Genomic DNA, 12,441 nt, shown 5'->3' with positions numbered 1-12,441 from the left:
TTTTGAAATGTTGGAAATAGGATTAATTAAATTTAATCAACCATTTATGGAAAGCTAATTTTTTGGCATTTGTTTCAGGATGGGAATGGAGAATATTTTTTTCGATATTTGTTTGTAGAACTTGATGATTTCGGTAGAACTGCTATTGTTCTCGAAGATAATAGATACGGACATGTCGATACCCCAAAAGGAAAACGAATTCAAGACATCGGCTTCTCAAAAGAATTAGAAGATGGTGTAATCTAGTACCTTAAGATGAAAGAATTTGTAGTAATCTCCAGAAGTAGAATAATACGTTCAATAGACTGAACAATTCAATTGAAATAGAATATTACACTTTTGAAATGTATATAATCTCTTTTAAAATTAAGAACTATAGAGACTTAAATATTTAACATAATTGTGTTCATATAAAATCCTGTTGCGTGATATTGCGATACTGCCAATCAAGTATCAAGTAATCAGAATAATAATGATAGTGGCAGAAGTATTGTTTTTACGTTATTACGATCGACTGATGATTTAATTTTGCTCGTCTTATTTTCATTAGTCATATTGAATATTGTTAGAAAGAAATAAAAATCGATGTATCCTTACCCTATAGATTTTGGATTTTTATTTATTTATATTTAAGTGTAGCCCTAACAAAAAAGGTAATTGAATATTGTACTATGCAATCTACCATCTTATAGTCATACATTTAGGAATGTATTTATTGTAACTGTTGCAAATTTATTAAATGAAATTTCAGCCCATTTTGATATTGAAAAAGTTATTTCATTTGCCTTGGTTGGTAGCACTGGCTGCTACGAGTGGTGTACTCGAAAGTTCGTCTGTCTGTTTTTGTGAATTATGTAGTTATTTTGTGAGTCTTACCCTCTAAGTGAGTGATTTTTAAATATTTGGGAAGTGATTCTACGAGTGCATTAATAGTTTTGCCTGAAGAGAGACGTAACGTAAGTCTAATTGCTGATAATTACTTCCTAACCTACAAGAAAGAGACAAGGAAGCCGGTGATTGTGAGTTGGTTGGAGCGGATTGAACTTTGACCTCCCTGAAACAAACTTGAGGGATGAAATTGTACCACCTGTAAATAAGAATCTTGTTTGACGTCGGTACCAAGTAACACGTTGTAGTGAGGCTGCTCAAAGGAATATTCAGTTGCCTGAACCCAAAGCTGGGTGTGCAACAATATCTAATACCGTGTTGCTTGTTCAATGATCGTTGCGTCCACCTATCTATTGGAAATGAACTTTTGAATGAGATGAAAAATATAATAATTCGTGTACATCGGACATTGTTGGTTTCTCTGCACTGTCAATATCAATATTTTGTTACATTGAACCAATAAAAACTTATTCGATCTCAAGTGTCTGTGTGGATGAACGATATACCGATTGAGATACCCAGTTGGATCTAATGATACGGAACTAATTTCTTGCTTGATGATGATGAGTAATCCTTGCTGCAGAACGAAGAGAGTCAACCCTGCTGCGTGATTCCTTGCGTGGTGCACATTTAGACTCCTTATCAGACTTTCACTGAGATATATCATCTTCAACATTCTAGTGATAAGATTTTATTTGTTTCTCTAGCCGATTAATCTTCTTAATCCTTCCCTTTACTAGCGTTAAACTTGTTTGTTTTGAAGAGCTCTCTCATTAATCTTTCTTTTTTCTTCTTAAAATATTATTGTCAGCATACCGCACAGAATTCTGAACTTATAATTTAAATCATCATATTCATGATTAATGAATAGAAATAATCAATTCATGACATAATTCCAATAATATTCATACTTTATTATCAATTGAATACTTAATATCATAAGGATTTTTACACTCTTTACTCTTTTAGTTTACGTCGTACACTATAAACAAATAGTCTACCTACTCTCTAGTACATGTAGAATATTTTCAGTCTTACAGTAAAATTTTCTTGATATTTTTTCCTCAACTACACAATCACTTTATTATCAGAACCTCATATTGAACGAGTCAGGGGATAGGGAGGAATGGCTGAAGGGGTTGAGTTTATTGTTGGAAAGACTAACAAGGGCAACCCTAAATTGACTTTTCAAAGTTTTACTTACAGAAAAACAGTTGCTAATTCATTGGGGAACATAACTTGGCGTTGTCTGTCAAAGACATGTAAGGCTACTCTTAAAACTGATAGAAATATTAAAAAAATAGTAGATATGAGCCAATCTGATTCTCACAATCATTCTCCTCCTTGTGATGGAACAACGAGATTAAACGACGACTCTGCAGATGAGGATTCCGTTTGCGATGACCATTCACATGTTGCATCAAATATTAGTGTGATGTCAGCTGCAATGTCTTCCACCCCTATATCTCATGCCAATGAAACTGAACTCCCTGTTGTATCTGAATTACACAACCAGGTGTCTTCAGAGTGTGTAGAGCCTGATAGGATAAATAAATCTGTTTCTCAGGATGTTTGCGTTGGCTGTTTTCATCTTGTTGAGAAGTTAATGATTGAGAATCATAATCTGGTTGCGGAGAATTCTCGTCTATGGGTACAATGGAATGCTGCTGTAGACCGTTCCATAATGAATGAAAAATTGATAATGGATCTTCAAGATAAAACGTTTAGGGATTTTGGTGCTCAAACGGAGGAGATGAATGTGCGCTTGAACGAGGTAATTGACGTCGAGCAACATATCGGTACGGATTGTTGTTCTGTTGATGTAGTGCAGGGGGAGGGTACATTTTCGGAGAAAAGGCTCTTTCTCAATAGGATTTCTGATTTGGAGAAAAATAGGTGTTTGATATTAGATATGAAGACTAATGTTGGGAAGGCTAAGTCAGTACTGAACAGTTTTCTTAATGCATGTTCCATGATGAGCTCAGTTTTTAATGGAGTAGGAACTTATAGAAACAATTATCAGATTGAAAATGTTTCTCCTGAAAATGACATTCTTGTTGAAGACTCTTCAAGTGTTTGGCTGTGGGGTGACAGCCATGTGAAAGGCATAAGGGAGTTGATGGATAGGAAGTCAGCCTCTAACCTCAAGTTCAAGTCATTAATTTCTACTAGCGCACCGATTAATTATATCATGGATGGTATTTTGTCATCATTTGAGCTTGGCACAATGAAACAAGATGATACTGTTGTTCTTATAGGGGGAACAAATAGCTTTAATGACACCTCTACGGAGATAGACATTTATAATTGTATAATGAAGCTCCGTAAATTAGTTAGTACTCTGAGGAACAATAAGTTAGGGTTGATTCTTTCGACAATACCATACAGGTATGATCTTGCAGTGGGGTCGCATATGAACAGAACAAGTGTATAGAGTCTTTTAATGAAGCTGTTTGTTCAATTTCCCAAGAGTTTTCTCTGAGTATGCTAAGCATATGGAGCTACCAGACGAGATTTCACACTCGGCATGGGCTGCATCTTAATAGGCATGGGAAAATAAGACTTGCAAATGAGTTATTGAATTTACTATCAGGATCTATTCAGACGTATGACGTGGCCCCAGTCTTGTCAATCAAATCAGCTTCTTCTTCAAGCAATGACTGTTCATTTGTTGGTGTTGAGAGTTGTAATAATTTGTCAGGTTTGATCACAGGTGGAGTTTGTGAGATGAGATTGAATTCAAATCCAGTCTTACAGATACCAGTCATTACGAAGCCCAGGTCTTTTTTAGAAGAAGCAAAGCACATAGAAATCCATGTATAGAGTATATTGTTGACTCAGGTAATCAAGTTAAATATAAAAATGATCAGAATTACGACAATTTTAATAGGCCTACTATTATTTTCCATTGGAACGTTCAAAGCATCAGAAATAAGCTTGACTCTGTTGAATATCAACTTAAAGACTTGAATGTGGACATTGCTTGTATAGTTGAAACATGGTTGGAGTCAGAGGAGGTTGACTTGTATGGAATTAATGGCTTTTCAATTGGGAATGCTTATTGTAGGGTCACCAGGAAACATGGGGGTGCCTGATCTATGTGAAAAATGGACTAGATTTTGAAAGGCTTGAAAGCATAAATCAGATGTCAATAGAGATGGTTTTAGAGGCGACAGCTATCCATTTAGTGCATTCAAATACAATAGTTTTAGCTTTATATAGACCAAACTCTGAAAACAATAATTTTAACATATTCCTGGATAGACTAAGTTGTATATTGGAACATGTCTTGAAATATGCCAATAACATAATTTTATGTGCTGATTTCAATTATGATTTTATAAGCAATGACAATAATATTAAGGAATTGAAGGACTTATTTGTTTCTTTTGGATTGACGATGAGTTATAACAATATTACCAGACCTAATTCATCTAATGGGGGAACCTGTATTGACACTATCATCAGTGAAGGTTCTTTTACATGTGGGGTTGAAAAGACATGGTACTCAGATCATTGGGCTCTCACATTTGAAACAAGATTATTTTCAAAACATTCAGGAAGCAATTGCACAGAAACCAAAACTATTCAACACATCAACAGTGACAGTATTATACATTTTCAAAATTTGCTACATAAAATAAATTGGACGGACCTATATAGAGATGGCAATCTAGAACTAAAAACCTCCTTTTTCCTGAGTACACTCAAGAATATTGTGGATTTGACATTTCCATTGAAGACTGTAAAATTAAAGACAACAGCTCCTAAACCAGGCAAAATCTATAGTGTTGAATTAATGAATATCAAGAATATGTGTGATCTGCTCTATGATGTTTATCTTAATACTGGTGATAATGAAATAAAGATTCTGTATAAAATTAGAAAAAAGGAATTCAAAGACATGTTAGTGACTCTAAGGAAGACACAAAAAAATTATTGAATCCAAAAACAAGAGCAGGGCAATTTGGGGTATAATTAAAAAACAGTAAATCCAAGTCAATGATTAAAAAAGGCTCATTAAACTCAAATCAGTTCAACAAATTCTTTACAGAAAACATAGATAAAATTGTAGCTGAAGTTGAAAGTAAAAGTTGCAGTCATAGTGCAATGGACTTTTTGAGAGCTGGTTACTGTGCGCCCACGTCCAGATTTGAATTTGAATTAGTTGAAACAGATAACATAATTAATATACTCAAGAAAATGAAGGGGAGTAATAGTGCAGACGTCTATGACATTAGTCCTAGGATGCTTAAACTCAGTCTTGATTATATTATAGATCCTCTTACACACTTAGTTAATAGTTCAATCCTTGAAGGTGTTTTTCCACAAAGCTTGAAGATGAATAAAGTTCTGCCCATATATAAAAAAGGCTGTAGATCAGATTATAATAACTTTAGACCTATTAACATAACCACTACTGTTTCAAAAGTACTTGAAAAGGCTCTAAATGATCAAATTGTGGATTACTTCGAAAGAAACAATCTTTTCAACAATTCTCAGTTTAGATATAGGACTGGGAGAAATACGGTTAGAGCTACAATTGATCTATACAGGGATTGTCTGAATTCTTTGGAAAACAAGAAATTTACTCAGACTAAATTGTTTGACCTGTCAAAAGCATTTGACACTGTATCGCACAAATCGTTGCTATAAGCTTGCATTTTATGGCTTCCAGGAAAGATCTTTGAGACTGGTAGAATCTTATTTGGGGGATCGATTCCAGAAGGTTGTTTTTGAGGAATCTGAGTCACAGTATCTACCTGTCTCCCATGGCGTGCCTCAGGGTTCTATTTTAGGGCCTATTTTGTTCATTGTCTATATAAATGATCTACCAACAATTGCAAACCCTCCAGCCAAAAGCTATTTGTTTGCGGATGATCTGTGTGTTTTTCTGAGCTTTCCCACAGTAGTTTCATTGAGTCAAGCTTCCCAGGACTTGGCTGATTCGATCGAAAGCTGGTGTAATTCAAATTTATTATGTGTAAACTCTGATAAAGTTCAGAACTTGACTATCAGTTATAATAGAAGACTGACTATGAATGAGGAGAAAGAGGCAAAGTTTCTGGGCTTCACACTTGACACTTGCCTTAGTTGGTCCCAGCATATTGACATTGTTGCTAGCAAGCTGAATAAGGGAGTCTTCTTAATTAGAAAACTGAGGTCATATGTCAGTTTGGATGTTTTAAAGGTGATTTATTATGCTCACATCAATTCTCATCTGTCATATGGCACCATACTTTGGGGTTCCAGAGCTTACAGTGGTAGACTTTTTAGAATACAGAGAAAGGCTATCAGACTGATTTGTGGGCTTTCTAAGCGAGCACAGTGTGATGAGCATTTTAAAATTCTGGGAATATTGACTCTACCTTCAATATTTGTTCAACAGAGCCTTATTTATGTTAAGGAGAATTTGGAGAAGTTTGTGGAGCAGGGGGTAGTTCATAGCCATAACACTAGAAATAGGGGTAATTTGACTACTTATCGGTATACCTATTCTAGTACACAAAAAACATTTTTATTTTTATCAATAAAATTGTTTAATTCACTTCCTGAAGATCTTAGAAATATGGAGAATGGAACTTTTAAAATTCATATGAAACGTTTCTTAGCAGCTAACCCTAAACAAGATTGAAGATTTTTATACATTAGCTAGGAATATTCGGTTATAAGTTGAAAATCAGGTGACATATTATCATAGGGTACTGATAGTGTAGCTTACTGATGATATATATTTTTATTTTGTATCATATTGTATATATTTGACACTTTTATTGTATCTGATGACCTCAGATATTGCTGCAATAAAGATTCTATTCTATTCTATCCTATTCTTCTAACTCCTTGTCTATTATGACGAATTACTTTTGACTTATTATTATATAATTATTTTGAATTATTAGACTTGAGTCTTGCGACTGCTAAGTTGCTTCTACCCATAATGTACCTAGAATACAATGTATTCTAGGCTGGGTCGCCAGCGGGACACTAGGAACTGGTGTCCTGGGCGGCTGGCAACCCTAGTGTAATCCAAAAACAATGACAGCCACTGTAAATTTTGTTCTGTACCAGTTAATATAAGGTTTTTAGTGGCCGTTTTTTGTGGCCCTGCTCTTGCCCTACATATGACTGTCCATTGACATTTTTTCTCACTACAAAATTTCAATGGACAGTTACATGTAGGGAAAGAGCATGGCAACAAACACAACGGCCACTATACAAACCTTATATTACCTGATACAGTATAAAATTTGCAGTGGCTGTCATTGGTTTTGGATTAAATTAGGGTTGTCAACCGCCCATGGCACCAGTTTTTAGTGTCCCGTTGGGGACCCAGCCCCATCGTCTAGTGTAATACAGTTCTTAATTAATTGGAGAATAGTTTATGATATCTGGTGACGAATGAAGAAGCATGAAAGCTCATAGGTGAGTAGAGACTGCAAGATAAATTCTGGCCCTTGTCCTCCTACATGCAACTGATCGCTGATATTTTTATCAGGAGCTTGGCAGTCGTATTCTATTAGTATTACCATAGACTAATATTAAACAGATCTTAGATATGTTTACAGATCTGCGTAAACATAGGAAGAGGACTTTATTGTCAAGATGAATGTTTCTAGGAGTAATAAAGTTTATGGTAATACAGAAATAATAACACAATAATAATTATAATAACTTGTTAGTAATGGTTATTAATGATTTATGGTGTGAATAAAATAGAGATAGGCCTACATTGGACTACCTATTTGTCCCTTCTGAAAAATACTTTTCCCAACAGCTTTTTTATGATATCAATATTTTCAATACTACTAAACAAATATATCTGTAACATTTTCTTTATTTTAGCCACAAATATCCTAGAATTTGATGCTTATTACAAGATTCAGGTAAAAAAACTGGCTGATAAGTAAAGGCGTGCGTAGCGAGCCTGCTAACTGGCTAAGTGTCGCTGCACAACAGCCGGTTAAATTTTAACCATTTTTCCATAATATGTTGGTTGTGATCGGGACGAGCTACTTAAACTTCACCACAAAGAGGAAAGCGAAATAAGGAATTTGAGAACTATTTAGTTTTAAAATACATAGGCCCGGTTGCACAAAAGCCGGTTAAATTTTAATTTTTAACCGTGGCTAATTCTACGAGAACCAATCAGAGAAGCCGTCTTTTTGAAAACGCCTTCTCTGATTGGTTCTTGTGAAATTAATCCCGGTTAAAATTTAACCGTCTGTTGTGCAACTGGGCCATAAACTTTGAAATCATCCCTATAAGATAAGTCATTACCAGTACAATACATTGTTAGAAAATATATCCATAATGGAATATTTAGTTCAAATTATATTTACATGAGCACTGTAATACGCAAGTCTTCACGAGTGTACTGCAGGTGGAGGGTTGAAACAAACATGAAAACTTGAATCCAAGTAGACTTGACTAATGTAATAGTATATTTCGCACCTAGGGCCGAAAATGAGACTTTTCCGGCTCGAAATCGGTTTTCAAGTCCGAGGCCATAGGCCAATAAAGATCTGTTTAAAGATTGAGAGCCGGAAAAACATTTTTGCCCATGGTGAGAACGTTATTTCTCGCCACACAGAAAAATAAACAATATATCTTCTTCTTCTCTTCTCTTCTCTATCTTCTTTTCTTCTTCTTCTTCTTCTCTATACTTATAAAAGGCTAAGCCCCGACAGACTGAAATCACACCACAGCCCAAACTACTGAGCCTAAAAACTTGAAATTTCGCACAATTGTTTATGGTAGCCTGAAAACATCCACTAAGAAAGGATTTTTAGAAATTTGCCCCCCTGAGGGAGCTGGGGCCCCCCCAAAACTTTGTACTTTTTAACCGCTCATTGCACAGCAAAGTCATGAGGAACTTTTTTGTTCAGCTACGAAAAAAAATTAGATCTATGCAGAAAAATTTCGATCAGGAGCACAGGGGGGTCCAGGAGAGGGCATTTTTCGAAAATGTTGATGTAAAATCACATTACAGCTCAAACTAATTGTCCTACAGACTTGAAACTGTGCACAAATATTCTTCAAACATGCTAGACGCGCACTAAGAATGGATTTTGAGATATTTTGCCTCTAAGGGTTTCAAAGGATGAAAAAGGATCCTATTAAGTAAGGTTATGAACATGGTAAGGTGAGTGCCATATGGAAATGAGATAATTTATTTATTGACATGTGATATTCTAACATATGTTGTAATCATTGGAAATGACAAAATAATATGATAGAGATTCAAAAAAGGACATCTGTTCTATTATTGCTTTCTACCTGATTCCACTCAACCTCAATAATATTGTTCTGATAATTGCTAAATATGTTTAATAATATTATTATTATTATTGATATAATAAAAGTATTGTTTTAATAATTAATTATTATCATTAATATAATAATAGTATTGTTTTGGTAATCAATAAATATTTTTATTTTCACAAACTGTATAATTTATAATAGTGAATGTGAAACAGCTGCATCAAATAAATTATCTCAAAAACATATGTTTAGGAAAACCATAGTTTTGAACTTCGTTTTCCTGATGCAATGTATAAGCCTACACGTGGCATGTATTTTTAATTTTTCAGCTAGAACAGTTTTTTACTTTCCTTGCCCTACTACCATAGGTAAGGAAAGTATTGCTTTCCAAAAAAAATTAAGGTACCCCAATTTCAAGTTTTCTATACGTTTCAAGGTCCCCTGAGTCCAAAAACATGATTTTTGGGTATTGGTCCGTGTGTGTGTATGTGTGTGTATGTGTGTGTGTGTGTATGTCTGTGAACACGCTAACTCCATTCCTAATTAACCGATCGACTTGAAATTTTAAACTTAAGGTCCTTATACCATGAGGACCCGACAATAAGAAATTCAATAAAATTCAATTCAAGATGGCGGAAAAAATGGCTGATAATTACTAAAAAACCATGTTTTTCACGTTTTTCTCGAAAATGGCTTTAACGATTTTCTTCAAATTTATATCATGGATAGCTATTTATAAGCCCTATCAAATTGCATAAGTCTCATTTCAGGGAAAATTTCAGGAGCTCCGTAATATTCTTGAGAAAAATGGCGGAAAATGACTAAAAAACCATGTTTTTCACGGTTTTCTCGAAAACGGCTTTTACGATTTTCTTCAAATTTTTACCATGGATAGCTATTTATAAGCCCTATCAACTTGCATAAGTCTCATTTCAGGGAAAATTTCAGGAGCTCCGCAATATTCTTGAGAAAAATGGCGGAAAATGACTAGAAAGCCATGTTTTTCACGTTTTTCTCGAAAACGGCTCCAACGATTTTCTTCAAATTTATACCATGGATAGCTATTCATAAGCCCTATCAACTGGCATGAGTCTCATTTCTGGGAAAATTCCAGGAGCTCCGTAATATTCTTGAGAAAAATGGCGGATAATGACTAAAAAGCCATGTTTTTCACGGTTTTCTCGAAAACGGCTTTAACGATTTTCTTCAAATTTTTATCATGGATAGCTATTTTTAAGCCCTATCAACTGACGTGAGTCTCATTTCTGAGAAAATTGCAGGAGCTCCGTAATATTCTTGAGAAAAATGACAGTTACTAAAAAACCATGTTTTTCACGATTTTCTCAAAAACGGCTCTAACGTTTTTTTTCAAATCCATACCCTGTATAGTTATTTATTAGCTCTATCAACTGACATGAGTCTTTTTCCTGGGGTACTAATGGGGGGTCCACCCAATCCTTGAGAAATGGACTTTGTAACCTCCTTCTCGTGCATGAGATAGGTAGGTACACGGTTTTTACTTTTTCTTCTTCCATATACCGTGGGTACGGTAGGTAGAGCAGTTTATAAAAAGAACACAGTCATAGTCAAGATATTTCATCTGTAGAACAGCTATTTTGACGAATTTAAAAAAAATCATCGAATTTCACAATTTACATAAAGGAAAAAGTACTCTGAAAACAATAATTGTATATACACATATACAGTAGTCTGATCGTAGTTGCAAATATGTTGCCGTCAATCGTCATTATGTTATTCCCCTAAATTATTCTCGTTTGATAATGAGGCTTATAGTTCAATGAGCAAGGAGAGTTGTGTGAGTGTACCACACCAGATTTTTTTCTTATGCACTTTCAATATTATTCTTATATCCTGAAAACGGACGAAGGAGTGAGTCAATTTTGTTGTCCAATGAACTTGACCTGTGGAAAGGTTCGAAGAATATGCGTTCAAAATTTGAAGCTGATTGATCAATTCTTGCGAAAGTTAATTGTAGAACATACACACATACGGAAGATTTTGACCTTTAGTAAGTCAAGTGAGAACTCACTAACGCTCGTTCAATAAAAATGTAATTAAACTTCCAAGTAGACCTATTGAAATAAATGTAAAATGAATAAATTTCTTCTGAAAGGTCCATACTATTCAAAAATATTAACTAAACTATATCGATGTTGAATCTGTATACCGTATTTAACATTGCAAAAAATATTGGTATAGAACAATATCATAATATCACTTAAGCCCTGCACACTCACATCGATTTTTGTTCGTACGATATTTTGCCGTCCTTATGAATTCTATCAGATTAAACGGAGCTTGACAAACATCATCTGTTTGAAATCATCTGTTTAATCTAATAGAATTTACAAGGATGGCAAAATATCGTATGGACAAAAATCTATGTGTGTGTAGCTAGCCTTACAGTACTATAATACAAATTTACAGTACATAATGTAGCATTCAAGTACTGTAGTGAGGTCCACGATAAAATGACAGTGGAAAAAGATAGGAGAACAACGTTGCTGATTCTCCGCCTCACCATTGCCTTCTATAGATAAAATAAGATTGAGTATTTCGAACAGGAATAAACAGCTAATATTACATATGATTTGGATGTGACATATGATTTAAATTACATATTAATTTCCGATGTTATTATATTATAATTTTGCAAATTACAACGTTGGGTCCAGACAAGGTAAACTGGAAAAAGCTTCAATTATTCAGTTTTGGAGTGAATTTTACCTTTGTTGTGAACGAAATTAAGGCATGCATTATTCCCTGTAATATTGATCTCATTTTTTTTTTTTATATCTGATCTTGAAGGTGTGACATAATTGGTAAAAAACAGTTCGCCTCTAATTTTTTGCTTTTCTTGTTCTTATAATTAGAAAACGTTGAAAAAACATTCTGATTATAAGCTTATAGAGCATTAAATTCTTTACAGGTTGATGTTTAATTTAACAATCATCGCTTGGACTATAAGTTATATTATACACTCTTCGCAGAAATCAATAACGGCTACTCTCTGTTTGAGCAATTTCCAATTTTCAAAACATTGCTTTTAAACATAGCGCTCTCAGAAGAATTAAATTAAATATTTCATATGAAAGAAAATAAGTTGATAATATAATTATTTGATAATTTTCCAGGTAATTTGAAAAATTTATTCAACATATAAAATTGTTTATTGCTTGATAATCTTTAAAAATATTTATATTTTTACATCACTGATTAGACAGCTGAGCACGTACCATGCAGTGACTGGCCCGATCACCTGGAGAA

At 34.2% G+C, this 12,441-nt stretch overlaps 1 protein-coding gene across 1 annotated transcript in view; it reads left to right on the top strand.

The window, feature by feature from the left end:
- Nucleotides 1–940, top strand: part of LOC111064578 (mitochondrial import inner membrane translocase subunit Tim21) — a 39,572-nt gene extending 38,632 nt beyond the window's left edge. The window contains exon 4 of the mRNA XM_039435724.1: nucleotides 79–940. Within this exon, the coding sequence (XP_039291658.1) occupies nucleotides 79–246 (168 nt within the window). The 3' untranslated portion in view covers nucleotides 247–940. The remainder of the gene's footprint in view (nucleotides 1–78) is intronic.
- The last annotated feature ends 11,501 nt before the right edge of the window (nucleotides 941–12,441 follow it).

The sequence above is a fragment of the Nilaparvata lugens genome, chromosome 9 (assembly GCF_014356525.2).
Source record: "Nilaparvata lugens isolate BPH chromosome 9, ASM1435652v1, whole genome shotgun sequence".
Classification (NCBI taxonomy): domain Eukaryota; kingdom Metazoa; phylum Arthropoda; class Insecta; order Hemiptera; family Delphacidae; genus Nilaparvata; species Nilaparvata lugens.
The sequence above is the reverse complement of the archived record's forward strand: the minus strand, read 5'-3'. Positions and strand labels throughout refer to the sequence as shown.